The 27,154-nt window shown below is 41.2% G+C and overlaps 1 protein-coding gene across 5 annotated transcripts in view; it reads right to left on the bottom strand.

The window, feature by feature from the left end:
* The window catches only part of DLGAP1 (DLG associated protein 1), an 876,465-nt gene that overhangs the window by 52,152 nt on the left and 797,159 nt on the right, over positions 1-27,154 (bottom strand). For all 5 annotated transcript variants that reach the window (XM_082258776.1, XM_082258777.1, XM_082258774.1 and 2 more), the window contains one exon: positions 327-751. In XM_082258776.1, the coding sequence (XP_082114902.1) occupies positions 327-751 (425 nt within the window). The remainder of the gene's footprint in view (positions 1-326; positions 752-27,154) is intronic.

Genomic DNA, 27,154 nt, shown 5'->3' with positions numbered 1-27,154 from the left:
AGCCAACCCAAAATTAATGAATGCCTTTATGCACAAAAACACATTGTATTAATGCACATATGCAAACATAACACATAATAGAAATCCAGCTTAGAAGCTGCTATAGGAGTGATGGAGAACCTTGGCACCCCAGATATTTTGGAACTACATTTCCCATGATGCTCAACTACACTGCAGAGTGCATGAGCATCATGGGAAATATAGTTCCAAAACATCAGGGGTGCCAAGGTTCACCATCACTGTGCTATAAGTATGTATATATCAGTGCCTCCACTCCATATCAAAGGCGAAAAATAAAAGTAATAAATACAATGCATAGTACTTACTAGGAACAGGCAGATCATTTTCCTGTTCTTCTCTTTCCATTTGTTGGCACCATCCCTCCATCCTGTCTTTTTCTGCCTGCAGAAGCTTTAGAAACCAATGTCCATCTCTATGACAAACTGACCTATGAACTGCTTCCAATGGATCTTCTGTAATGGAATCAATCCAAGGGTCTGGAGGAGGTAGTATGGAAGGATCAAAATCAGCATCAAAGTCCTCCTCCACTGCACAGGCGTGGTAATGATTGCCTGAGCCCTGGATGCTGACTGTGGAGGTACAAGCATCTCGGGAATACTGCTTGGTCAGTGGCCGACTATATTGAAATTCCTGTTCAGCCAGTTCCACTGGACATTCAAAATGCTCCCTGAGGTCCAGATCTGCTTGCACAGCAGCAGTAACACTGTTTGATCGGGTCAGTCTTCGCAACCTTTAATTAAGGGAAATCAGAAATCAGTTATTCAGCAAGCCTATAAACATAGAGGGTCAGTTAAAGTCAGAGTATCTATAATCAGTATACATTCAAACAGCAATACAAACAGTGGAGAAGGGTTAGGACTTCTGTCAGGGCAAGCCGGGTTGTCTGCCATTGGCATTTCAACTTCATCCATTTAGTATGGAAAGGGGTATTTGCATGTGTTAACTGGCTTAGGTTTACCATTGTATCATTTTTTAGTAACATATATATCCAATTACCCTTTTCCTTTCTCTACACCCAATTATATCAACATTAACTACTGCTCTGCCACACTCTCCAGTTTTACTATCTTGCCCACTTTTTTCCTTTCTACCTCTTCAGCAGGGGTGTTAAACCCTTTTACTATGACACATCTTCAGTGGATTGCCAAGTATATCCCCACAGTTCCTTCGCCAGACTGTCATGATCATCATCATCATCACCATCAAACCTGTTATTTAGGTATCAATATGACTTCAAAAGATATCAGTAACTTGAACTTGCTTTGCACAAGGATAGCTAGTAAAAAAATATCCAAAATAAAAACCACAAGAACTTTATCAGATTAATTTATATAAAAATGGCACATCCCAAATATATAACCTAGCCACAGCTGGTGAGTAGCTGTTGATTTCCTGCAATCAAAAATGGAATGTAGACAATGTTACTCACGTGTTTGGGTGACAACTGTCTACAGAAAGTGGGCATTTTTCTCACTTTGGAGAACAACATGGAATAAAATTTGCCTAGTAAAAAAACCTGTCATTTTCCCATGCCCAGGGAACTGCAGGTGCGACATACAGCCGACCATAAAGGTTAATAGCTGTTCCCCTTTTATGCCCACTTGATGTAATTTCCTAAATGCAACATTCCCACGTTCTGGAAAATGCACTGTATGAACCAGGGGCATAGATAAGGGGGGGGTCCAAACCCCCCCAGAGCATCGGTCAATTTCACAGCAGCTAGGCTAGTGTAGCCTATCAGCTGTAGGAGCCGCACTGCCACTGGGGAGACCACCTGTCTCATCTACAAGGCTGACAGGCAGGGCCAAGCTGACATTGAAGCCATGTTTACTATTTGCTTCACTAACAGGTGTGCCTGCTGGGGGCGCTGTATATACTGTATATTTATATATACACACCACAATTTGTCACAGCATGGCAGGCATGATAATTATTGTTCTCTGGGTACTCAAGGCTGATCCCCCCCAGGAAGAAAAATTATCTACCGCCCTGGTACGAACATACAGAGGTGTACAGCCATTTACTTTCATGGCCAGCTGTACATCCCACCTGCAGCTCCCAAAGTGTCCAAAATGCAAAATAAATGAAATAAAAGAAAATCTCTTCTCTTTACACTCCTGTTTAGGTGCCCAGTTATTAACCAATATTAAATAGTGACACAAACCCTTTAAGTGTAAAGTGCACCACTGTGGTGCTGCTATCTATGCAAGAGAGTGAAGAAGGGACTCATTGGCCATTGGACAGACATACTTCTTGTCCGTCTTTGGGTTGGTCAATGCAGAAAGACGGAAGCGTCGAGATTTGGTGCACTATCAGTACCCTGAATTTTTGTTCATACAGAGAGGAAGAGAGGAGAGCGGAGCCTGTGGGTCCCATACAAGACCCCAGGTAGACCGGATACCTAGATTAAAGAGGAATCCATAGTGCTTGAGTTTATAAAAAGCATATACATTGACCTTCTTATCTAAAGGGGTCAATACCTTTTGGTGAGCGTGCATTGCTATTACCACATGGTGAATTCCCACACTTTGTCCCGCAGGGGCCTGCATGATAGTGAGAAGGAGCACAAGCAAGAATAAGATATTTGTGGTGCGGGGACACACTTTGTTTGATTTATGGACTGAATATATGATTTTGATTCCTTTTGAGATTATGGTATTCATTTATTTCCCTTTTTTTGAAATTGAGTTATCCACTTAATGAATATCCACTTAAAGACCAAGTCTTTTCTGGAACTTTCTATTTTCAAGTTTAAATCATACATTTTTTGCAAGAAAATTACTTTTAACTCCCAAACATTATTTATTTTCTTTAGCAGAGACCCTAGGGAATAAAATGGCAATCCTTGAAATTTTTTATGTCACATGGTACTTGCGCAGCAGTTTTTCAAACGCAATGTTTTGGGAAAAATTGAACTTTAATGAATAAAAAAAAGAAATAAAACACAAAACAAAACACAATATACACCCCAATGTTTTGTAAAATATGAAAGATGATGTTATGCCAAGTTATTAAATACCTAACATGTCATGCTTTAAAATTGCGTACGCACGTAGAATCTTAGAAATAGCCGACACTTTAAAAACCTTTACAGGTTACCTGTTTAGAGTTACAGAGGGGTTCTAGTGCTAAGAATATTGCTCTCGCTCTAACGTTCGCGGCGATACCTCACATGTGTGAGCGCGACCTACATATAAGTTTTTATTTTTTATTATACACTGTCCTTTTAATTTTTATTTATGGTATTTATTTTTTCGATTACTTTTATTCCTATTACAAGGAATGTAAACATCCCTTGTAATAGCAATAAGGATGACAGATCCTCGTTATGGAAAAATCTGGGGTCAAAAAGACCCCAAATCTCTTCTTTACCTTTAAAAGCAAAAGATTAAAACAAAATGTTTTTTGATCATTTGCTTTAAAAAAAAAATTGTTTGCTTCTACCGTGGACCAGAAGTGATGTCATGACGTTGCTCCGGTACTCCAAGGCCATAGAGACGATCAAAGACGATCTGGTCTTTGTTCACCTCTGTGACCAGCCATCCGCACCGTCCAATAATTTCTCGGGCATGTCTGTGAAAACAATAAGCTTGAGAAACACTAGCGAGCTGCGTGAGGAGATGCAATCCCCCCCCCCCTGCCACTTTGGAAAGCATTCCAGTGGCTAATGAGCCGCTCAGACCGCTTTCATGAGAAAACCAGCTGCTGGCTAAATTAGAAATACCAGGATTATTGCCGATAGCTTCAGCCATAACCCCAGTAAACCACTTGCAAGCTGCAAACTGTACAGTATCTCAAAAAAGTGAGTACATCCCTCTCATTTTTGTGAATATTTTATTATATCTTTTCATGTGACAACACTGAAGAAATGACATTTTGCTACAATGTAAAGTAGCGAGTGTACAGCTTGTATAACAGTGTAAATTTGCTGTCCCCTCAAAATAACTCAACACACAGCCATTAAGGTCTAAACTGCTGGCAACAAAAGTGAGTACAACACTAGCAGTTTAGTGCCTTGAGGTGCAGATATGGACGCACCTTGCCCTCTTTCCTGGGAACCGTAAACAGGTTTGAATAGAAACCTTGAAAACTTTCCAACATCGGAACCAGAACAATCACTCCTTGAAGTAACAGGTCTTGCACTGCCCCATAGAGATCCTTTAAGCGATCTGGGGATAAGTGCAGGTTGGAAGGGAAGAACCTTTCCTGCGAATATATGATCAAAACTTGATCTTGTAGCCGGATCGAATGACCTTGTGGACCCCATTGTCCTGATCAGTGAGGTTCATGGGTCCGCAAAACAGCGAAGATGTCGCCATACCCCCAATGCGAATGAGGTCGCCCCTTCATACGGAGGACTTTTTGTCTACAGTCCTCGCAGACACCACTCTAAGTTTGCCCAACCAAGACTTCTTGGAACCCCCTTTGGAGGCCCTGAAGGCTTTAGATCCCTTGACTTGGGATCCTGAGGGACGAAAAAGCTGCTTGTGAGCAGAAAAAGTAGGACCCCGTCTGCGATGGGACTCCTTACCCTTGGAAGCCTGAGGAAGAAGAGTACTCTTTCCCCCTGTGAGGCGTTTGATGATGTCATCCAAGGAAGCTCCAAACAGGTGATCCCCCATGAATGGAAGATCGGACAAGGCCTTCTTAGAAGCCTGGTCTGCAGACCAGGACTTCAGCCAGATAATGTGCCGCAAGACCACTGCTGAAAACAGATAGTCTAGAAAGCAGAGGATCGGCATCCAAAGAGGCATCACAGATGAACTGTAGTCCTTGGAACAATTGATCCAGCTCCACAAAGGCAGGAGGGAGCTTCTTCTCCTCCAAGTCCTGGTGTAAAACTTTAGCCTATTCAGTCATAGCTTGTGACATCAGGGTGATGGTAATCACCGGCCTAAATGCTGACCCAGCCACAGTGAACATATGGCGGGTCAAGGCCTCTGACCGTCTATCGGCCGATTTAACTCGCAGGCCATGTCGTGGCTGACCAAACACAGTGCTGCAGTCTGCATGCGCTCACTGGCCAGACTGGGTGGACCCTAATGATCTAGATTATCCAGTTTGTCGCCGAGTCTGGCAGTTGATAGTAGATTCTCACAGGAGAAAAATATTAAAAGGAGGAAAAAATTCAATTTGAAAAGAAAAAAAATGCTAGGACCAGAGATCCCAGCAAGGAATTAAGTCCTTACTCCTGACTAAGCAGAAAAAATTGAATACCTTTAGCAGGAAGTGGGAGTATACCCCCAGGCACTGCCCCAAAAGCGTGCTCAAGCTTTTCTCTGCCTAGTGTCCTACTCCTGTAGGGGGCAACATAACTCTATGGTCATGAAGATGAGGAGCTGTGTCCATTAATGAACGAAAGAGAAATGCCTGGTTTTCAAGTGGTTAAAGTATAATTAAAGTAAAAACTTTTTTTGTTGTCTTCGAATAGAAAGGAGAGGGATTAGAGCCCCTGTCAGTTTTATTGCTGTCTGTGCCCCCTTTAGGGAGATTTCCCTTCTCTATTTGTCCTGTTTACCTTTATCATTGAAAGTGAAAATAAAGAAAATCCTAAATTATAGGTTATTCCCAGAAAAGTAATAGAGTGGAAATCTTCCAACGGGGACATTAGTTCTGGTGACCTGGGAGTGTCCAAGGAATTCCCGTAATTTGCAGGGATTTCTTCTCACTTCCTGTTTGGCTATGGGACAGGAAGTGAATGTAAATCTCCGACATTGGACACGGATGGCGAAAAAAAATCTTACAGGAGTTATAACCCTCCCTGGCTCTTTTTAAAATGAAAATAAAAAATGTTGCCTATAGTTCTACTTTAAGCTTTTAAAAAAACCTGGATGCTCTGCACCAAATTGGGCAATCTCCAGTTTTAGTAAATCAACTTTTTTTCTAAATATCGTTAACAAGTTTAACCACTTCTGGACCGGAAGATTTTCCTGCTAAAAAACCAGACCCTATTTTGCAATTCGGCACTGATTGACTTTAACAGACAATTGTGCGGTCGTGCACCCAAATAAAATTGACGTCCTTTTTTTTCCACAAATAGAGCTTTATTTTGGTGGTATTTGATCACCTGTTATAAACAAAAAAAAAAGAGTGACAATTTTGAAAAAATAACAATATTTTTCACATTCTGCTATATAACATTCCCAAAAAAAAATTTAAAAATCAAAATTTTTTAACGTTTTAGGCCAATTTGTTTTCTGCTACATATTTTTGGTAAAAAAAAAATCACAATAAGCGTATTTTGATTGGTTTGCACAAAAGTTATTGCGTCTACTAACTATGGGAAAGATTTTTGTCATTTTTATTGTTTTTTTTTTTTATTTTTTACTAATAATGGCGGCGATCTGCGATTTTTTGCAGGACTGCGACATTGCGGCGAACAGATTGGACCCCTAACTGACATTTTTGACACTTTTGTGGGTACCAGTGACATTACTACAGTAATCAGTGCTAAAAATATGCACTGGTTACTGTAATAATGACACTGGCAGGGAAGGGGTTAACAGTATAGGTGATCAAGGGGTTAAATGTAAGCCTAGGGGAGTGATTCTAACTGTGGGGGGGTTTGGACTTGTGAAGTGACCATAGAGACATGCGATCCTTTATAGCAGGATCACGTGATCTCTGTGATCACTTCAGGGAGGACGGTTGGCTGTGTTTACATCAGCAGGGAGAGATCGCCGCTGTCAGGCGGCAATCGAAGCCGCATGACACACGCACAGGCTTCTCTGCTGATGATCGGGGCGGGAGCGTGCCGCCGGTGGCGTGTGCTCGCCTCCTAGCCTCCTAAAAGCGAGCGACGTAGAGCTACGTCGGTTTGCCCAGGGGCGGCTGCCTGCCGCAGTAAATCTGTGGCGGGTGGTCGTAAAGGGGTTAAGGCCTCATGCACACTACGTCAGTAGAAAGCTGTAGATGTAGAAGGCGTTTTTCAGCTTTTTTTCAGTAGCGTTTTTTAGCTGTAGCATTTTTTTTAGCTTTTTTTTTTTTAGCAAAACTTTGTTCCCACAAAAACGTATGGCTCAAAACGTTGATAAATGCCGAATAGCTGCGTTTTTTTTGGCGTTTTTCATTGTTTTAAAGCTTTTATCAGAGTTAGTGTGTTTTTACAGCTGAAAAACACCTCCTAAAACCCACTACTTCTGGTTTTTTTTCCAGCCAGAAAACGCCCTGCCAAAAACTGCTGATAACAGCCTGTGTGTGCATGGACACATAGGATAACATGCTGGGGAGTTTACTGGCTGCAGAAAAAATTGTCTGACGCCAAAAACAGCATCTGTAAAAGCGTCCAGTATGCATGAGGCCTTACAGTTGAGACCTGTTTACGATTTCTACATTTCCTAGTCATAAATAAGGTGGCACCTTTTAATGGTTACATTGTACTATTACACCATCTATGTGAAGCTCGTGCGAATTAATGAAAGTAGATCAAATATTTACTATTCAAGCCCGAACCTGCTCAACGTATTACAAACAGCATTCTCCAAACCGCAAGCGTTACAGAATGTGCCGTGCACTTATCAGCGTTTGACTCCCCTGTGCTCAGTGCTTTTCATATGTATCCAAAGTTCCTGGCTGGATGGAGGAACATTGACAAGGAGTGACATCACAACTGTCTACACCAGCTAGAACTCTGCAATGTTTGCATTCCTCTTTTTGATAAAACAGGTCTTTCACTAACTGATAAATCCATTTAAACGTCTTTGAAGGCGTGGGAACAAGGGTACAGGCAATCCACATGCTTCAATGTAACCTGATCCACTGCTTTCATACTCTCTGAGCTCATTAAAGTGACAGTGCTCCAAACTTGTCACACCAATAAACTTCCAAAACAGACACATGGGCTTTGATGTAGAAGACATTCGTATAGAGAAACGGGTATTGCATGCCGTAATATTTATTTTATTCCTACTAAACTGATGTGTGTACAACATAAATGATATTAAAAGTTCACCAGTACAAAAAACCTGCCTACGCAGGTAAGGGATGTTTGTAGATTAACCAGTTCAATACTGGGCACTTTTACCCCCTTCCTGCCCATGCAAATTTTCAGCTTTCAGCGCTCTCACACTTTGAATGACAATTGCGTGGTCATGCAATGCTGTACCAAAATTACATTTTTATCATTTATTTTCACACAAATATAACTTTCTTTTGGTGGTATTTAGGTATTTAATCACCACTGTTTTTTTTTATTTTTTACTAAAATTTTGAAAAAAAAAGTTTTCCCTAGTTTCTTTCAGTAAATTATGTAAATAAGTAATTTTTCTCCTTCACTGATGAGTGCTGATGAGGCAGCACTGATGGGCACTGACGAGGAGGCACTCATGGGCACTGTTGAGGTGGCACTGAAGGGCACTGATTTGGTGGCACTGATGAGGAGGCACTAATATGCCGCACTAATAGGTGGCACTGATATGTTGCACTGATGAGCACTGATAGGTGGCACTGATGGGCACTGATAGGTGGGCAGCACTGATGGGCAGCACAGATGAGCACTGACTGGCATCACTAATGACCACTGATTGAGGTCACTGGTGGGCACTGATTAGTGTCAATGATAGGCATTTATTGGTGTCACTGATGGGCATTGTTTGGTGTCATTGATGTGCACTGTTTTTGCTTTACTGTAATCAGGGCACTGACTTTAAAGGTGTATACCACACACAACTGTGCATAGAAATCTATACACCAAGTGTTCAATTTTCTCCAGGTGCTGGGGTTCCACTTTTCCTTTAAGGGTCTTTCACAGCTCTACATGTTTTGTGACATAGTCACTTCTTCAGGAGCCTTTAATATTGCCAATATCTTTTGATAAAGGCATTACTGCTGAAACGCGCCAAGGCCATGCCACTGACAGCCTATTTATGTATTCTTGATTTGTGCATATTCCTGGGATGTCTGTAAGTGTACTTGCTTTATTTTAATTAATACATTTTTAGCGGTTTTACACTATGTTTTGCTCCTTTTCGGTTTAATTCTAAACGTCGGTTGAGTTGGAGCCTCCTTTTTGTGTATATGCCCGTCACGAGTTCACACTGGAACATCCGAGGACATCACACCGGTCTGGATAACCCACCATACACCATATAAGCCGGTTTGACCCAGGTACTTTACGGTACTCTGGTCCTATTCTTACGGTAAGCGCATATATCATTCCCTGTTGGGGTTGGGATCTGACGTGCACTGTGATCACTTATTGTATTTTGAACATTTCCCTTTCACCAATTTCACTTAGGACTGATAATTATGTTGGATTTTCATTTCAATTTCACTTGGGACTGATTATTATGTTTGATTTTCACTTTATTATATTTGCTTATACGTATATATTGTTTAATTAGCTGCACTTTTTATATTGTTTCAAATACAGAAAGTCCTTTTATTGCATAATCCCAATAAAATGCAAGACACACATCCCAGGAGCAGGATTATGCAATAAAAGGACTTTCGGTATTTTGGTGTGCAGCCACTTTCTTCCACATGGATAACCACTAGAGTGACTGAGCTCTAATTGGCTCAGTACAGTTTTTTTTATCTCTTTTATTTATTTTATTTATTTATTACAGGTACTTATATAGCAATGTCAATTTACGCAGTACTATACATATATATTGTACATTCACATCAGTCCCTGCCCTCAAGGAGCTTACAATCTAAGGTCTTTAACCTACATTCATGCATACGCGTACTGGGGCAAATTCAAACAGGAGTCAATTAACCTAACAGCATGTCTTTTGAATGTGGGAGGAAGCCAGAGTACATGCAAACTCCATGCAGGTAGTTGTGATTCAAATCGATGATCCTAGTGCTGCTTGGTGGAAAAGCGAACCACTTAGCCACTGTGCTGCCCATTTTCAAATGTTGAGATATAAAGGCTAAACTACCATAGGGATTGTGATTCTTCAGTGTAAAGATTATATGCATAGTCACTTCAATTATACAATCCTGTGAAAAGTATCTACACATTATTGGGTATTCAAAGTGAATAGGAATTTGCTTGATTGCATAATTGAGGTAGATAGTCACACATAATCCAAATACAATTTGTATGCTGTTCTCATATTTGCATTGATTTTCTCTCACAATACAAAACGATACCAGAAGATTACTTGGTTTCTTTATGAGATTGGCCCTATTGCGCATGTAACGCTACTCATAGATGGATCGAAAATCGGCTGATTCAGCAGAGACAGACACATTTTGATCCATCTATGACCATTCCAACAAGACTTTTGGACAATTTTGCTCAATCAGCTCAGCCGCCTGCAGCCAGTCCCACTGTCAGAATACAATGACACAGCTTGGAGGATTCCTCTTTCCATCTCACATGTGTGGATGGGGGAATCCATTCATTTTTTCCATTTGACTGACTGAAAAAAATGAGGCATCTATGGCCAGCCTAAGCCTGTACACGAACAGTACATTGTAAAGTACCTTTGGGGACAACATGCCTGATGAAGGGGCCATGTGCGGCCCTGAAACGTTCTGTTTCTTTGTGATCCCGCAATAAAGAGGAGCGTTGCACTTTGAATCATGCTTTCCATTGTGCTGATGACATTCTGTATCTTGTTCTTACCTTTGGGGAAAGGGACAGATGTTTGAATGGTTTTTAGTTTGGGCTACATGATCTAGTGGCTGCAGACAGTTTTTTACAATTTCCATTGTTCCATTTTATGCATAATTAAAAGTACTTACTGGTGTCATGGGTATCTTATCCCTATAGTATGATGGTAAAGGTACCATAGTCTGTATCGGTATTTATCAACCTTTTTTCAGCCAAGGCACCCTTTAGAACAGTGCACAGTCCTGGGTCACACCCGTCTGAGGGCCCGCTCACACCAGTAGGTGAGTTAAGGCCCGTACACACGTAGCAATTGTCGGCCGTAAATATTCGGCCACCGTCCGATCGGCCGATTGTCGGCCGAACAGAATCTGGTGTGCAGACTTTAAAATTTTTGTTGGCCGTCACCAGAACGGCCGATTGTTCGCCAGTCAGTACAGAATTCGGCCGACAAACAGCAGATTAGCAAGACTGGGCATGCTCAGAAAAGAAAAAAGACAAGGAAAGTTAACCATCACATGACATCACTTCTGCAGTCGGCTGTTGTTGGCCGACAAAATTCGTGTGCAGTCTTTAGCAGTTTTCAACCGACAGGACATCACCGGACAAAAGACGGCCGATCGTTCGGCCGACAATCAGTACGTGTGTACGGAGATTTAAAGCACATGCTTTCTTGCGTGTTCAAGAACGTCGCATTTTATAATGAGTGCAAACATACATACATTTGCTAGATGCGTGAAGGTGTCATTAAGAAATAATGCCGTTCACGTGCAACTGCAAAAGGCAGCACATTTTGTGCGGTACCGGAAAACGTGCAATTTCGCACATTACCTTACTGCACCTGGTGTGAAGAAGCCCTAACATGTAGTCTGTGTGGCAGAGTTCAGTGATCTTAGATTGTTACTCTTCTATCCCCAAATTCCCCCTTCTAGCACAAATCTCTTACCAAATCCCCCCTCCTAGCACCCCCCACAAGCCCCACTCCTAGCACAAACCCCTCTCTAACCCCCAAATCCCCCCTCCTAGCACCCCCTCCACAAGCCTCACTCCTAGCAGAAACCCCTCTCTAACCCCCAAACCCCCCCTCCTAGCAAAAATCCCCCCTGCTGCTAAATCCTCACTTCTACCACAAATCCTGCTCCAACAACCCCCCCACCACCTCCCCTCTCCTCTCCCAGCACAACCCCCCCATCCCCCCTCCTAGCACCCCCCCCCCCCACAAGCCCCACTCCTAGCACAAACCCCTCTCTAACCCCCCCCCCCTCGTAGCAAAAATCCCCCTGCTGCTAAATCCTCACTTCTACCACAAACCCTGCTCCAACAACCCCCCCCCCCCCCACCACCTCCCATCTCCTCTCCCTGCACAATCCCCCCCCCCCCCCACTTAGCACAAATGTGGGTTGTGCTCCCTCTGCACTCTGCACCCAACCCACAATTTCTGCTACCTGTACAGAAGCAGTGTGGGGAGGAGATAGGGGCAGTAGTCAAAATCTTAACTCCTGTGCACTGTGACTCTGCAAGGAGAGGGAGAGCACAACCCGCATGGCTCTCTCCTCCTCCTTATGTATACTATTGCCAGAAAAACAGAAACCTATAGTGCCGCCCGACATGTCCTTAACAACTACAGCTTTTTGCTTTGCTGGCAATAGTACACATAGCTATAGGGAGGAGGAGGGAGTCATGCAGGCTATGCCCTCTCTCTCCTTGCAGAGTCGCAGTGCACGGCACTTAACACACAGAAGTAGTGCTCAGATTGGGATGTGGCCGTGGCACCCCTGAGGACTCCTTGTGGCACCCCGGCTGAAAAACCCTGGTCTATATCATGGGAAACAAAGCTTCTTTTTGCAAAACTGGAGCATCCAACTTTGTTCACTTAATTGGTTATAATGGTAGAAGAGGTACGTTATTTAGAGGTCCTTTTATTAAAGAGGTACCTGTCAGTTTTTTTTCCTGTGTACCTAGTTACCAGTGAAATCTGATTTACAAGGATCCATTTTTATTCATCCCTTTCTTCCCTTTTCCCAGGCTCTACAAATGGGCCTGGTACTGTGAAAACTAAAGTGACTCTAGAAACCTGTACTATGAGAAATATATAGGCATCCATTGTTGATATCCATCTTGAAATGCTACCTGATTGACCGCCGATGGCTTCAGTATTTTCATTAAGTCACTGTCCAAGAGCAAACATGCAGAACACGAGAGTCACTGTGTGAATTCAGAACTCTATACACCTGGTCAGGGTCAGTGAATAGGACGTTACTGAAACCACTGGATCTATATAGCAGCCAAGGATCCTGTACTTTTAGGAGGATGTCAGCATCCTCCATACTTTCATAAAACAAGTTCTCCCCTTCCCCTTATACAGTGTTAGGCTGCAATGATACATTTTTAATTTTATAGCTACATCAAAGATTGCAGAAATAATGTAATAATAATATTTCAAGTAAGCTTATATTGTATTTTCAATGATAACTATTGTTTGTATTGTTACAGTGCTCATGGTATAATATAAAAGCATATGCTCTGACCATAGATTTTCTTTTAAGGCCCCTTTCACGCGGGCGAACCGATCAGGTTCACCTGTCAGTTTTTTAGGCAGACCTGATCGGACCATCCATTGCCCTCTATGGAATGGCAGATGTCAACGGACATCCGCTGACACCCATTGACATCCAATACAATCAGATCAACTAAAAACAGACATTTGTTTTTGACTGCCCACAGAGGAAAGCGGGCCTATCATGCCTGCTCAGCGGAGATCAGCAGACAGATTCCCCACTGAGCAGGTGGATGCACTGGCATCTTAAAAAAGGGGCCTAAGGGTGATGATTGAAATGACCACTGGTACATTTCTTTGACAATTTTTGGTTCATTTTGTTTTTTATGGGATGACCCAGTTTTTAAGCGGTTCATTAGTTAAAAGTTTATTTGAGACTTGTGCCTAATAATCAACACTTAATAAGCTTCTGCTTATATTAAATGAGTAGTCTGAAGCAAAGTGTTTCTGGGGGAAATAGAGCATCACACAAAGTTATAACACATTCAAATATACTCACGTTTTCCTTATGGTCTTCTTCCCGGTCTTCTCCTCGTTTTTCTCTCTGGCCGGAAGCTGGGTCTTGTGATGATGCTCGACTTCTTTCTTCTTCATCCGCCGCCATCTTCGCCCGGTGACTCATCGATCCCAGGAGTCACTGCGGGCTGCGCCAGCCTCCACGCCCGGAGTCGAATACTCCCTCTGACCTAATTTATGCATATATGCGCTGAGCTGAGCTGTCATTGGCTCAGCTCAGCAAACGCCGATTGGAGCGCTGTCCTCCAATCAGCGGTTACGTACCGCGCATGCGCACGTCCGACCATAGAAAAATCGGAGTCACAGGGGGAGTCACAGGGGGAGGAGTCACAGGGGGAGGGCAGGAGATTACCGGAAGAGATGAGCGGGCATGCTGGGAGAGGTAGTTTTATCATGGCGGCCATAGAAGAAAACCCGGAAGTGCTGAAAACTTCGGGAGGGATTAAAAGAATAACCGCTGGGCCGATTTTCTTGAAAGTGGCGACATTGAAAAGGTGTTTCAATTGGCAAAATTCTGGCATTTTGTGGAATGGGGCTTCAGACTACTCCTTTAAATATGTGTATATATATATATATATATATATATATAAAATACTATGTTAAAAGTATTGGGAAGCCTGCCTTTACACCAGTGTTAATTTCGTTGACTAAAACCGACTAAAACGTTTTCGTCGACTAAATTAACACAATTTTAGTCTACTAAAATACAACTAAAACTAAAACAATTCAGATGACTAAAATACAACTAAAACTAAAATGGCATTTTAGTCAAAAGACTATAACTAAAACTAAATCGAAATTTGCTGCCAAAATTAACATTGGTACATGCTCAAAGCTTAATACCATAAATAATAACATATTAGATTTTTCACTCCAGGACCAGCAGTAGTATATAATGAGTTTGGAAATTGTAGAGAAATGCTTAAATAATGCATTACAAATTACAATTGAACTACACCCATTCGATTATAGATGACTAAAATGAGTTTTAGTCGACTAAAATGTAGAACGTATTAGTCGACTAAAATGTACTGGAGTTTTAGTCGACTAAATACGAATAAAACTAAAACACTTGCAGAAGACTAAAATGGGACTAAAACTAAAATGTCATTTTAGTCCTAAGACTAAGACTAAAACTAAATTGAAATTTGCTGCCAAAATTTACACTGCTTTACACGTGCATAAACTTTAATGGCATCCCAGTCTTAGTCCGTAGGGTTCAATATTGAGTTGGCCCACCCTTTGCAGCTATAACAGCTTCTGCTCTTCAGGGAAGGCTGTCCACAAGGTTTAGGAGTGCGTCTGTGGGAATGTTTGACCATTGTTCTAAAAGCGCATTTGTGAGGTCAGGCACTGATGTTTAATGAGAAGGCCTGGCTCGCAGTCTCCACACTAATTCATCCCAAAGGTGTTCTATTGGGTTGATGTCAGGACTCTGTGCAGGCCAGTCAAGTTCCTCCATCAAAAGCTCGCTCATCCATGTCTTTATGGACCTTGTGCTAAGTCATGTTGCAACAGGAAGGGTCCATCCCCAAGCTGTTCCCACAATGTTGGGAGCATTAAATTGTTCAAAATGTCTTGGTATTCTGACGGCTTAGAAGTTCCCTTCACTGGAACTAAGGGGCCAAGCTCAACCTCTGAAAAACAACCATGCATCATAACCCCACCCTCCACCAAATGATTTGGACCAGTGCACAAAGCAAGGTCCATAAAGACATTTTTTGTTTCAGGTGGAGGAACTTGACTGGCCTGCACCTGACCTCAACCCGATAGAACACTTTTGGGATGAATTAAAGCTGAGACTGCGAGTTGGGCCTTCTCTCCAACATCAGTGCCTGACTTCACAAATACGCTTTTGGAAAAATGGTCAAATATTCCCATAGACAGACTCCTAAACCTTGTGGACAACTAGCTGCAAAGGGTGGGCCAACTCAATATTGAACCCTATGGGCTAAGACTGGGATGCCATTAAAGTTCATGTGCATGAAGGCAGGCGTCCCAATACTTTTGACACTACAGTTTGTATATATATATATATATATATATATATATAAAATATAACACAAAACCACAATATAAAGAGCAGTTTCACTGACATTACTTGTTTGCACTGACCCTTTAGCCATCTTTAGACTCCATTCACAGACTGAAATTCCCCCAGTGAACTTATTATGACACAAAGCACACTTCTGCCCTTCCTGAAACCTTTAGAACTGGTACATTTACCGCCTATATAATCACATTCCTTACTGCAACTAATCTTCTTTCGCCCAGCGCAAAGGTTTCCCTCTCTCTTCGTTTTCCTTGTGTCTCTTACAACTTTTCTTTTGTAAAACATGTATTTCTTGTATTAGTTATTATGTTGTTCTATAATGTTTACTTTGTTAGAGTTCTGTTTAATTTTCTTTGATATATATCCTGGTACATTTTCCTTTTACACATGTTGCTGTTTCCAACTCTAATTGAAGAATCATCTTCCATTGAAAAGAATCCTTTGATCCCCAGCCCAGGATTCTTTCTGCTGTTTATATATAAGACAATGGTCATTCCTAATACTGTATACTAGCTAAAGCAGTATTATTATAATTATGTATTATGTGTACATACTGGATCCTGAAATCAAATTAGTTTGTCCGGAGTCCATGTACTATATATATTTTTTATTTTTACTGTTTTTATTATTACTACTACTAGTATTTTATGTCATCTGTCACACATTTACACTAAAGAAGTCATTTTAGGCTGCATTTACACCTAAGCGTGATTGTTTACAGGCAATTTTTGAGCATTTTTATCTTTGCATTTATTTTAGAAGTATTCAGGCTTAAAGAGGAGCTCCAGCCCCCCCCCCCCCCCAACTAAAAAAGTAAAAGTCTGTAGCTGCTGACTTTTAATATTAAGACACTTACCTGTCCAGGGATCCCGCGATGTTGGCATCCTAGCCGATTTTTCAATCGGCTCTCGGGGGCTGCCGCCGCCATTCCTTTTAAGGGAAACCCGCAGTGAAGCTTTGTGGCTTCACTACCTGCTTACCACTGTGCATGCGCGAAGAGCCCTGCGCTTTTTGAATGACGGAGGATGGAGGAGGGGGGCCGTACTTCCAGGGGACCTCGTCTGTCAAAACCGGTACCCAAATGTAGCAGAGGGGGGAGGAAGCAAACAAGCAGGGCTTCCCTTTTTGAGTGGAGCTCTGCTTTAAACTGGTATTATACCCCCAAATAAAAATGTATTAAATTGCAGCTCACTGATTATTAGATGTTGTGGCTGCAATAGTTTTATTTTTTGTCCTTTGAATTCAGCTGGTGATTCAATCTAGCCAGTAATTCTGTTATTTTTCAATTTCCTTTTAAAGACCAAAGCTGTTCAGGCACAGTAGCAGTTAGAGTGTTGAGACAAACTTTTTACCACAGGTAGGGGTGCTAACTAATGCAGTCACCACGTCTAATAATTAGTAAGCTGCAATTTATTGCATTTTTGGTTTTGGGTTTTTGGGGTATCACTGCATTATTCAATGGCTATATAGTACAACACTCCACTATTGATAAACCATTATGTAAATAATGAAACTGTGTGGCCATTAAGAGCATATTCGAATCCTAGACTGCATTCTAAAATTTTTACTGGACTTTAGAAACAGCAGGCGCATGCTAAGGACTCATAGACACAGCCACTAGATAGAGATGGACATCCACCACCATGTGTCCCCAGGTAGTATTACTTTCTGCTCTGTCATCCTCCCGGGAAAGGGGGACTCACCATGCAAGTGGCATGACCTAGACCATGGGTGCTCAACCTGTGGCCCTCCAGCTGTTGCAGAACTACAAGTCCTATCATGCCTCTGCCTTTGGGAGTCATGCTTGTAACTGTCAGACTTGCAATGCCTCATGGTACTTGTAGTTCTGCAACAGCTGGAGGGCCACAGGTTAACCCCCCAATGGCCTAGACGCTATTGGGTTTGATTACTAAAGCTAGACAGGGCAAAATTAGTCACAATTCTGCTGAGAAACCAATCCGCTTCTAACCCACTTGCCCACCACCTGCCGTGGCGGTAGGTCGGCAGGTTCCTGCGAATCGCCGTACCTGTACAACGGTCTGCGGGAGTAATCCTGGGAGCGCGCCCACTTGCTAGCGGCGAAGCTGATCCATGGGGCCGGCTGCCGCGATCGCTGCTAGGCACCCGCGATCGCTCCCCGTGGAGAGAGAACGGCAGTCTGCTGTTGTAAAAACAGCAGACCGTCGTTCTTTCAGCAATCAATGCAGAGCTCCTGTATTCCTCCTATTTAGGAACACAGTTCTCTGTTTTGATTTTGCAGGCCCATCCCCCCACAGTTAGAAAACACCCCTTAGGCTCACACTTAACCCTTTGATCGCCCCTGGGTTAACCCCTTCCCTGCCAGTGTCATTAGTACAGTAACAGTGCATACTTATAGCACTGATTACTGTAGTAATTTCACTGGTCCCCCGAAAAGTGTCAAAAATGTCAGTTAGGGGGTCTGGTCTGTTAGCCGCAATGTCGCAGTCCTGCTAAAAATCGCAGCTCGCCACCATTGCTAGTAAAACTAAATAAATAAAAATGACATCACACTTTCCCCTAGTTTGTGCAAACCAATCAAAATACGCTTATTGGGAATTTTTTTTTACCAAAAATATTTAGCAGAAAACAAATTTGCCTAAAAGGATGAAAAAATTTGATTATCAGTTTTTTTTTATTGGGAATGTTATATAGCAGAAAGTGAAAAATATTGTTTTTTTTTCAGAATTGTTGCTCTTTTTTTGTTTATAACGCAAGAAATAAAAGTCGCACAGGTGATCAAATACCACCAAAAGAAAGCTCTATTTGTGGGGAAAAAAGGACATCAATTTTATTTGGGTACAGCATCGCTTGAACACACAATTGTCTGTTAAAGTAAAGCAGTGCCGAATCACAAAAAATGGCCTGGTCATTAAGGGGGAAAATCTTCCGGTCCAGAAGTGGTTAATACAGGTGCAATGGGGTTAGTCACAAGCCTCTATGTACTGTTATGAAAGGTAACCTATTTACAGGTTCATCCTTGTATTATGTGACCTGTTTATGAAAGTTCTAGTGAAGGAGTTGGAACATAGATATGACAAGTGCCAACGTGCATGCCTCCAGATCCCTCGCTCCATCTGTGCAGCTATTGTTACTTCAAATGAAAGTTTTGCTATCAAGCCAACAATGATCTCTTTCATGTCTTTAAAGATGCTTCAGTTACCTGAATGTCAGTGTGAATAATCTGCGTGTATGTGTTTACATACTGCAGGCCTAACACACCACAGAACAGAAAGCTCTCCTCTGTGAAAAGAGTTTACCGTAATTTAGGGGTAATCGCTCTTTGTTCCAAATATGAGACATCAAATGCTGAACATATCAAATGCGATGACTCGCTTAATTCTTTTGTTGTTATCCAGTTTTAGCAATCTGAGTCATCCTGCTTCTTGCATGATTTCACATAAATAGAGCAAGGCATCAAGATTTTTAATGAAACAGCAAGTCCAGTTGTGGGGAATAAAAACCTTTGCTGATTTATAGGTCAGGTATCAGAAGTACCTATAGGATTGAGATGCAAATGTCAACCAATCACAATACAAATTTCACTAATCTAACTTCAATGAGTTGAAATCAATTTGTGATGGTTTACTACACTTTGAATGTCAGCCTAGCTTTTGGCACAGTCCTTTTACGTAATATATATGTGATTTAAAGGCCCTTTCACACCAGTTTGATTCAACAGTAATACCCCCTATGCATGCTGGTGGAGTGTCATTTAGAGTCCATACATAATGGCTTAAAGTAGTGATTGACCGATATCGTTTTTTTAACACCAAAACCGATATTTTGGTCATCGGATATCGGTATCGACCGATATTTTCGGACATTTTTTTTTTTAATGTCTACAGGTACTGTGGTGGAGGGATCTGGGGGTCTAAAAGACCCCAAACCCCTCCTCTGCACTTAAAAGCATTCAAAACGCCAAGTTTGACTGTTTTGAATGCTGTAAGTTTTTTTTTAATTCAGCGCCGCTAGTACCTGGAAGTGAATTAAAAAAAATGGAGACCCGGTCAGACGACGGCGGTGCAGGTAGGATGCCTGGGTCTCCCGGTGGGACGTCCCCTCCCGCTCCATGTAATGACAGCCGAGCGACTTCTCAGCCGCATTGGTTGTCATTACAAGACAGCCGACCGTCGGCTATGGGCACCGGTACCGGGGTGATGCCTCTAGCTGCAGGCATCACCCCGGTACATGCACTTTCTCTAAATATCAGCAATATCGGTAAATCCAAAGGCCGATTCTGATATATCGAGGAAAGTGCATATCGGCCACCGATATATTGGCGTTGCCGATAATCGGTCGATCTCTAGCTTAAAGAATGTTGCTACTACAGGAGTTTTGTGTTTTGCCTGTAAAAGCAGCTCAATGTTATCCCGTGTCCATGCACATTAGGACATTTAGAGGCATATTTTAAGCTTAGTGTTAAGAGGCAGGAAAAAAGTCCCATCTGGTTTGTGTTTTTGATTGGGGCTTTTTGGAACAAAAAACACTAAATGCTTCTAAACTCACCAAAACTTCCGTACTGTCAAGGTAACTGCCATTTTTTTAAGCCCATAGAGTCCTATTGTGAATGGAACCTCAGGATACCTGCTGTGCTGAACAGCGCATAACAACACAGTACAGTGCGTTAAGGTGCGTTATGCTGCCACAAATCCATAACTTTTGGTCAGTTGGGAGCCGTTGGACAAGGTTTGAAACCTTTTGTTTGGTGGGTGAGAGATCGGAGTTCAGCACCTCACATCTACTTTTTCTTTTTAGTGGGTACCTTAACCCAACGTGCCCAGACCCACTGCAAGGAGGAATTTTTAGATTACCCTGGGTTGTGTTTTAAAGCTGAACTCCAGCTTTCATTCAAATATATTTGTTGATAGCCACAAAGGATTCATATTCACTTTGTGTGCATCAAATGCCTTTCCAAACATAATTATCACGCTGTATAACTAGCAGTGACATCATTACTGTGCTGTAAATAGCTTGTGCAGAGAGTAGAGTTGTGGGAGGGTCCAATTACTACAGACTGCCTGCCGAAACATATGGGAGGGGGCGGATACAAGCCAATCATCCTGCACAAGGAGAGAGCAGGAGTGACTGGTCTATACTGCTATAGGCTCCTGCACAGAGACACAGTTATACATTAGATTATTTCATAGATCTGGAAGAAATACACAAAGCAAGATCCAAGCAAGCAAGAAGACACATGGATCTTGTATTTAGACAATATTTGTAAAATACCGTGCATAGTGGTAGAACGGCAATCCCTCGCCATATGGTTCTGTGCATTGCAAACACTATAGTATTTGCAATATATATCAGTCCACTTTAGGATTGGAGAGAAGGAGATGCTGGAACCTGGGAACACAATGGTCACATTCAGAAGACATGGACTCTGACAGCTATAGGGATTTAGCTAGCAGGGCAGCCAGCTGTGTAAGATGAATGGCAGCATGAAAATGTATTTCCACTAAACAGGCAGGATAGGTCTCCTGAGTTTAAATGTAAAAGCAACATTTTCACATTTGACTGGAAAGTATTTTAGCGTAAGCAGGTTTCCCATTCCCTTTTCAGCTCAAAATATCAGGACTGTATTTATTATATGTGATTTTCTTTTCTGTATTTAAACAATCCAGAAAGTAAATTTTTGGCATAAAGTTTAACAGGGAATTTGATTTCCAAGGTGGATCCCGATTTTGTTTGAAAACAAAAGCTACAGCATAATACTACATGTTTTTGGTATTATGTTTTAGCATGAATTCCCTTTTAGTGAAGTCATGTGTTTGCAAAAGGAATCCACTTAAAAATGTCTGTGGTCACTTTTTCTGTCTATATACTCTGTTGTATCTCATTGTGTTCTAAAGGGATAGCTGAGAAACATTACTTATTATTTGTAGAAGCCAAATCCAACGCATTTGGCCATATTCCTAAATTGTTTCAGTAATTTATTTTATGTCATTTTTATTTTCTTCAAACTTTTCCTCAAACTGCCAAAAATTCTGAAATATAAACTGTTGTATTAAAATATTTCAAAGTAGTAAGGCCACATGCACACTTGAGCTCCAAAATGCCTGTTTTACAGGAGTTTGACTTTGTTTTTCGGCCTCTAAACACCCTCCTAAACACACATAAGTGTTTACAGGAGTTTAGAGGAAAAAAATAAAAAGAAACCATCGCTTGGGGTTCAAGAAAGGAGCGTTTTGACTGAAAAAACCCCGAACCGAGCCTAAATGTGTCAAAACATGCTTAAGCGCGTTTAGCGCTTGAGCATTTATTCATTTCAGAAGCCAGAATAATTTGATATTCTGGCCAATGAAATTAATGAACGCCTAATCGCTTGATGCGCCTAAACACAAAGCTTTTTTCCTGCCAGGAGAAAAGCGTTTAGAAGAGCCCCCGTGTACATGGGGCCTAGAAGAAGATATGACACATACTGTACTAAGTGGAATTTGATATTTCTACGATAAGGTTGTTACTTCAGTGAAAATATTTTTCTACACATCTGACTTCCTCTAAAACTAAAGGACGTTGAGAGAGGCCTCACATGTGCCTCTTCCAGCCTAAAGCCTTGTACACACGCTTTTTTTCTTGCATACCTATGTTTGCATTCCAGTTTCCTATCAAAATCTTATGGGTTACTAAAGTACCGAAATTTCTCGTACGACAGAATACAACTTCGGAAGTAAGGTAATGCAATGTTTGTCCCTTAGATAAACTGTCGTGACCGGCTCTCGAAAGCTGTGTACTAATGATCAGATTATTGTACAATCGCTTCGAATGTGGTATTTTTTGTATGATTTCCTGATTGTGTGTACTAGGCATAACATGTCTGGTAACATAAAAATGCATACTATACATGGCTGCATAGCAGGACAGACAGGTATAATAAGATTTGGGGTTCCTAACTTCTCACTAGCTTCAGGTTGTCTAGACTCGCTCTAGAATCTACCAGGTATGATTTTTGGTAATAAAGCAGCAACAGAAGTGGTAAGTGTTGGGCAGCTTGACACTTCAGACTGGATAAACCTGTATGCAACATAATACATCACCTATGTCAGCTGAAGGACAGGAGTGCTTCACTGTGTAAATAGCAGCTGTTTCTTTGTGCCTCTAAAATTGAATATTTTCTCACTTAAATAATGATTGTTTTGTCCTACGGGTAAAAGATCTAGTAAAACTGTTACAGTCTTAATATACGATCAAGCTTCCTAAAACGGAATCTTCTCATGTGCCTTGGTTCCAATAGCCAGGTCTCCATGCAAAAGTTCTATTTGTACGGAAGGTCACTCCTTGGCCATCTGGAGGAAGTATGTAATTTTTCTTTCTGCCTTTTTCCTATGGAAAGAATGATATTCTTTTGTGATAGCTATAATTGGTGGCTGTAGGTGGGTGCAAAAACGTTCCAACAGAGACCCAAGAGCCACTGGAAACCTTTAATTGATTCAAACAAACCAATGAAATTACAAGTAAAGGTAAATGGGCTTTAACAGGGCTCCTCATAATAAAGATTATGTTCAGCCTATTAGTGGACCTCAAGGAATAGTCTGTTGGCTGGGTAGGTGCACTTCTGATTTCTGTATTCCGACATATGAGTGGAAACAGGTGTTTAAGCATGAATGTCTATGTAACATATTGCTCATGTAAAGTTGTCACCAAGAAAATCACATTTATATTGACTACTTTAAAGAAGACTCTATAGATGTAAATAAATATTTATACATGTACAGTGCCTTGCGAAAGTATTCGGCCCCCTTGAACTTTTCAAACTTTTGCCACATTTCAGGCTTCAAACATAAAGATATAAAACTGTAATTTTTTTTTGAAGAATCAACAACATGCGGGACACAATCATGAAGTGGAACGAAATTTATTGGATATTTCAAACTTTTTTAACAAATAAAAAACTGAAAAATTGGGCGTGCAAAATTATTCAGCCCCCTCAAGTTAATACTTTGTAGCGTCACCTTTTGCTGCGATTAAAGCTGTAAGTCGCTTGGGGTATGTCTATATCAGTTTTGCACATCGAGAGACTGAAATTTTTGCCCATTCCTCCTTGCAAAACAGCTCGAGCTCAGTGAGGTTGGATGGAGAGCATTTGTGAACAGCAGTTTTCAGTTCTTCCACAGATTCTCGATTGGATTCACGTCTGGACTTTGACTTGGCCATTCTAACACCTGGATATGTTTATTTGTGAACCATTCCATTGTAGATTTTGCTTTATGTTTTGGATCATTGTCTTGTTGGAAGACAAATCTCCGTCCCAGTCTCAGGTCTTTTGCAGACTCCATCAGGTTTTCTTCCAAAATGGTCCTGTATTTGGCTCCATCCATCTTCCCATCAATTTTAACCATCTTCCCTGTCCCTGCTGAAGAAAAGCAGGCCCAAACCATGATGCTGCCACCACCATGTTTGACAGTGGGGATGGTGTGTTCAGGGTGATGAGCTGTGTTGCTTTTACGCCAAACATAACGTTTTGCATTGTTGCCAAAAAGTTTGATTTTGGTTTCATCTGACCAGAGCACCTTCTTCCACATGTTTGGTGTGTCTCCCAGGTGGCTTGTGGCAAACTTTAAACAACACTTTTTATGGATATCTTTAAGAAATGGCTTTCTTCTTGCCACTTTTCCATAAAGGCCAGATTTGTGCAGTATACGACTGATTGTTGTCCTATGGACAGAGTCTCCCACCTCAGCTGTAGATCTCTGCAGTTCATCCAGAGTGATCATGGGCCTCTTGGCTGCATCTCTGATCAGTCTTCTCCTTCTATGAGCTGAAAGTTTAGAGGGACCGCCAGGTATTCGTAGATTTGCAGTGGTCTGATACTCCTTCCATTTCATTATTATCGCTTACACAGTGCTCCTTGGGATGTTTAAAGCCTGGGAAATCTTTTTGTATCCAAATCCGGCTTTAAATTTCTCCACAACAGTATCTCGGACCTGCCTGGTGTGTTCCTTGTTCTTCATGATGCTATCTGTGCTTTAAACGGATCTCTGAGACTATCACAGTGCAGGTGCATTTATACGGAGACTTGATTACACACAGGTGGATTCTATTTATCATCATTAGTCATTTAGGTCAACATTGGATCATTCAGAGATCCTCACTGAACTTCTGGAGAGAGTTTTCTGCACTGAAAGTAAAGGGGCTGAATAATTTTGCACGCCCAATTTTTCAGTTTTTTATTTGTTAACAAAGTTTGAAATATCCAATAAACTTTGTTCCACTTCATGATTGTGTCCCACTTGTTGTTGATTCTTCACAAAAAATTACAGTTTTATATCTTTATGTTTGAAGCCTGAAATGTAGCAATATACCCGCACTGATCGATGTGGTAAGAAATAATAAATAAACTACGTGAAATAGTGAATGTTGTTGGTGAGGTTGCTGCTCCTTTTAAAGGTGTAGTGCCGTAAATCATATATATGTGTAAAAGGCTGCTCCCACTATTAAAAACCTAATATGTGTAAACGGTAGCATAAAATCATATATATATATATATATATATATATATACACACGCAATGTCAAAGTTTAAAAATCAAATAGAAGTCAAAATCAATGAAAGTCCATCATATAGGTGCTGAGGTGACAAATGCTGTAAACAAAATTGGTGCAGTCAGTGCTCCCCTCATGTGTGCCCACTCACTCCCCAGCTGCCATAGACTCCCATAATAGAAGTCATGTACGCTTTGCAAAACATCTCAGATGCTGGGATTAGTAGTCCTCCAACGGTGCTCCTTCTTTGTGGGTGCAGATTCCTTTCATGTAAAGTATAATGCCAGAAGAGAGGAGGAATATATAGCGTAATTCCGTTTATTAAAATAATAGTAAAAACACAATATTGCCCTCACTTTTGTACAAGGTAAAACAAGCACAAAATCAAGAACTGGAAGCACGCCGTCACTTGCGTATCACCAGCCAGATCTGACGTCACCACCTGCGGTCTCTGATGATACCACCTGTGGTCTCTGACATCACCACCTGCGGTCTCCGACGTCACCACCTGCGGTCTCTGACATCACCACCTGCGGTCTTCTACGTCACCACCTGCGGTCTCTGATGCGTTTCATCCCTCCCAGAGGATGTTATCAAAGGCTATCAAAGGTATATATTCCTCCTCTATTCTGGCATTATACTATACATGAAGGGAATTCGCACCCACAAAGAAGGAGCTCCGTTGGAGGACTACTAATCCCAGCATCTGAGATGTTTTGCAAAGCGCACATGATTTCTATTATGGGAGCCTATGGCAGCTGGGGAGTGAGTGGGCACGCAGGAGGGGAGTATGGACTGCACCAATTTTGTTTACAGCATTTGGCACCTCAGCACTTTATTTATGATTGAACTGCAATAATTCTCACTTATATGATTTTGACTTTTATTGATTTCTAAACTTTGATATTGTGTGTGTATATGTCTATATATATATATATATATATATATATATATATATATATGTTTATGCTACCATTTAAACATATTAGGTTTTCATAGTGGGAGCGCCCCTTTTTACACATATATAAGAATTTATAGATGTTTTCATATATTTTTATCGTATTTTACAACTTCTTCTACACTCATTGAGGACACCCAAACACATTTTGAAACCTTCATTAGAGTCATTTTACTTGTAGTGTTTTATCTAGAGAGTAGCTGGAAATCTGGTAAGGGAAAATCTGAGGAAGATGGAAGCAGATTGTGGCTTTATACTATTATATAGCTTCCCTGTTGGACACCTTCAAAAGTTCCCTCATTTTGCTGCTGTACCAAGTGTGTGAAGCATGGCTATCCACTAATTATCTTTCCTACTGTGTCTCTTACTATGTCGGTATGTAGACTGTTATACTAACAAAGATGACCAATGTAGAAGATATTCTCTGCTCTTAAGTATAAACTCTTCGTTGCTGTCAATGTTGAATTTGGCATATACAATTTGTGTCTATGGGCACCAAAAGATGGCACCAAAAACCTCTGATTGACCAGTCTTGGGAAAATAGGGATCCTATTTAAAGGGTAACTCCACTTTCAGGGGGGAAAAATAGCAAATAAAAAAATATAGCATAAACAAATGTGACACAAGTCATATTGTAATTGGATGTTATGAAAAATTTACTTTCCATTCCAGTTTGCAGCGCAGTATTTTTCTGTAAAATACAATGCAATATGGCAACCTAGATGCATTCTGTACACAGATGGTGTACAGAATTCACCCCTAGAAATATAATTTCCTGCTTGTGTGATTGGCTTCCTGATTTTCCCAGAAGTCTGCACTAAAACTGGATACACACTATACAACTTTTGTTGGTAGATTTCCTTTAGACCTTCAACTATGTAGTGCAAGGGCCTGCCTTATTGCATACAAATTGAAAGTGTTTAGGTCTGACCTCCTATTATATGGTTTTGGTAAGTCTAAAGGAAAACATCTAAAGAAAATTGTA

Source organism: Pelophylax lessonae (genome assembly GCF_965119305.1).
Source record: "Pelophylax lessonae genome assembly, chromosome: 5".
Classification (NCBI taxonomy): Eukaryota; Metazoa; Chordata; class Amphibia; order Anura; family Ranidae; genus Pelophylax; species Pelophylax lessonae.
Note: the sequence above shows the minus strand (reverse complement) of the source record. Positions and strands in the feature narration are given on the sequence as shown.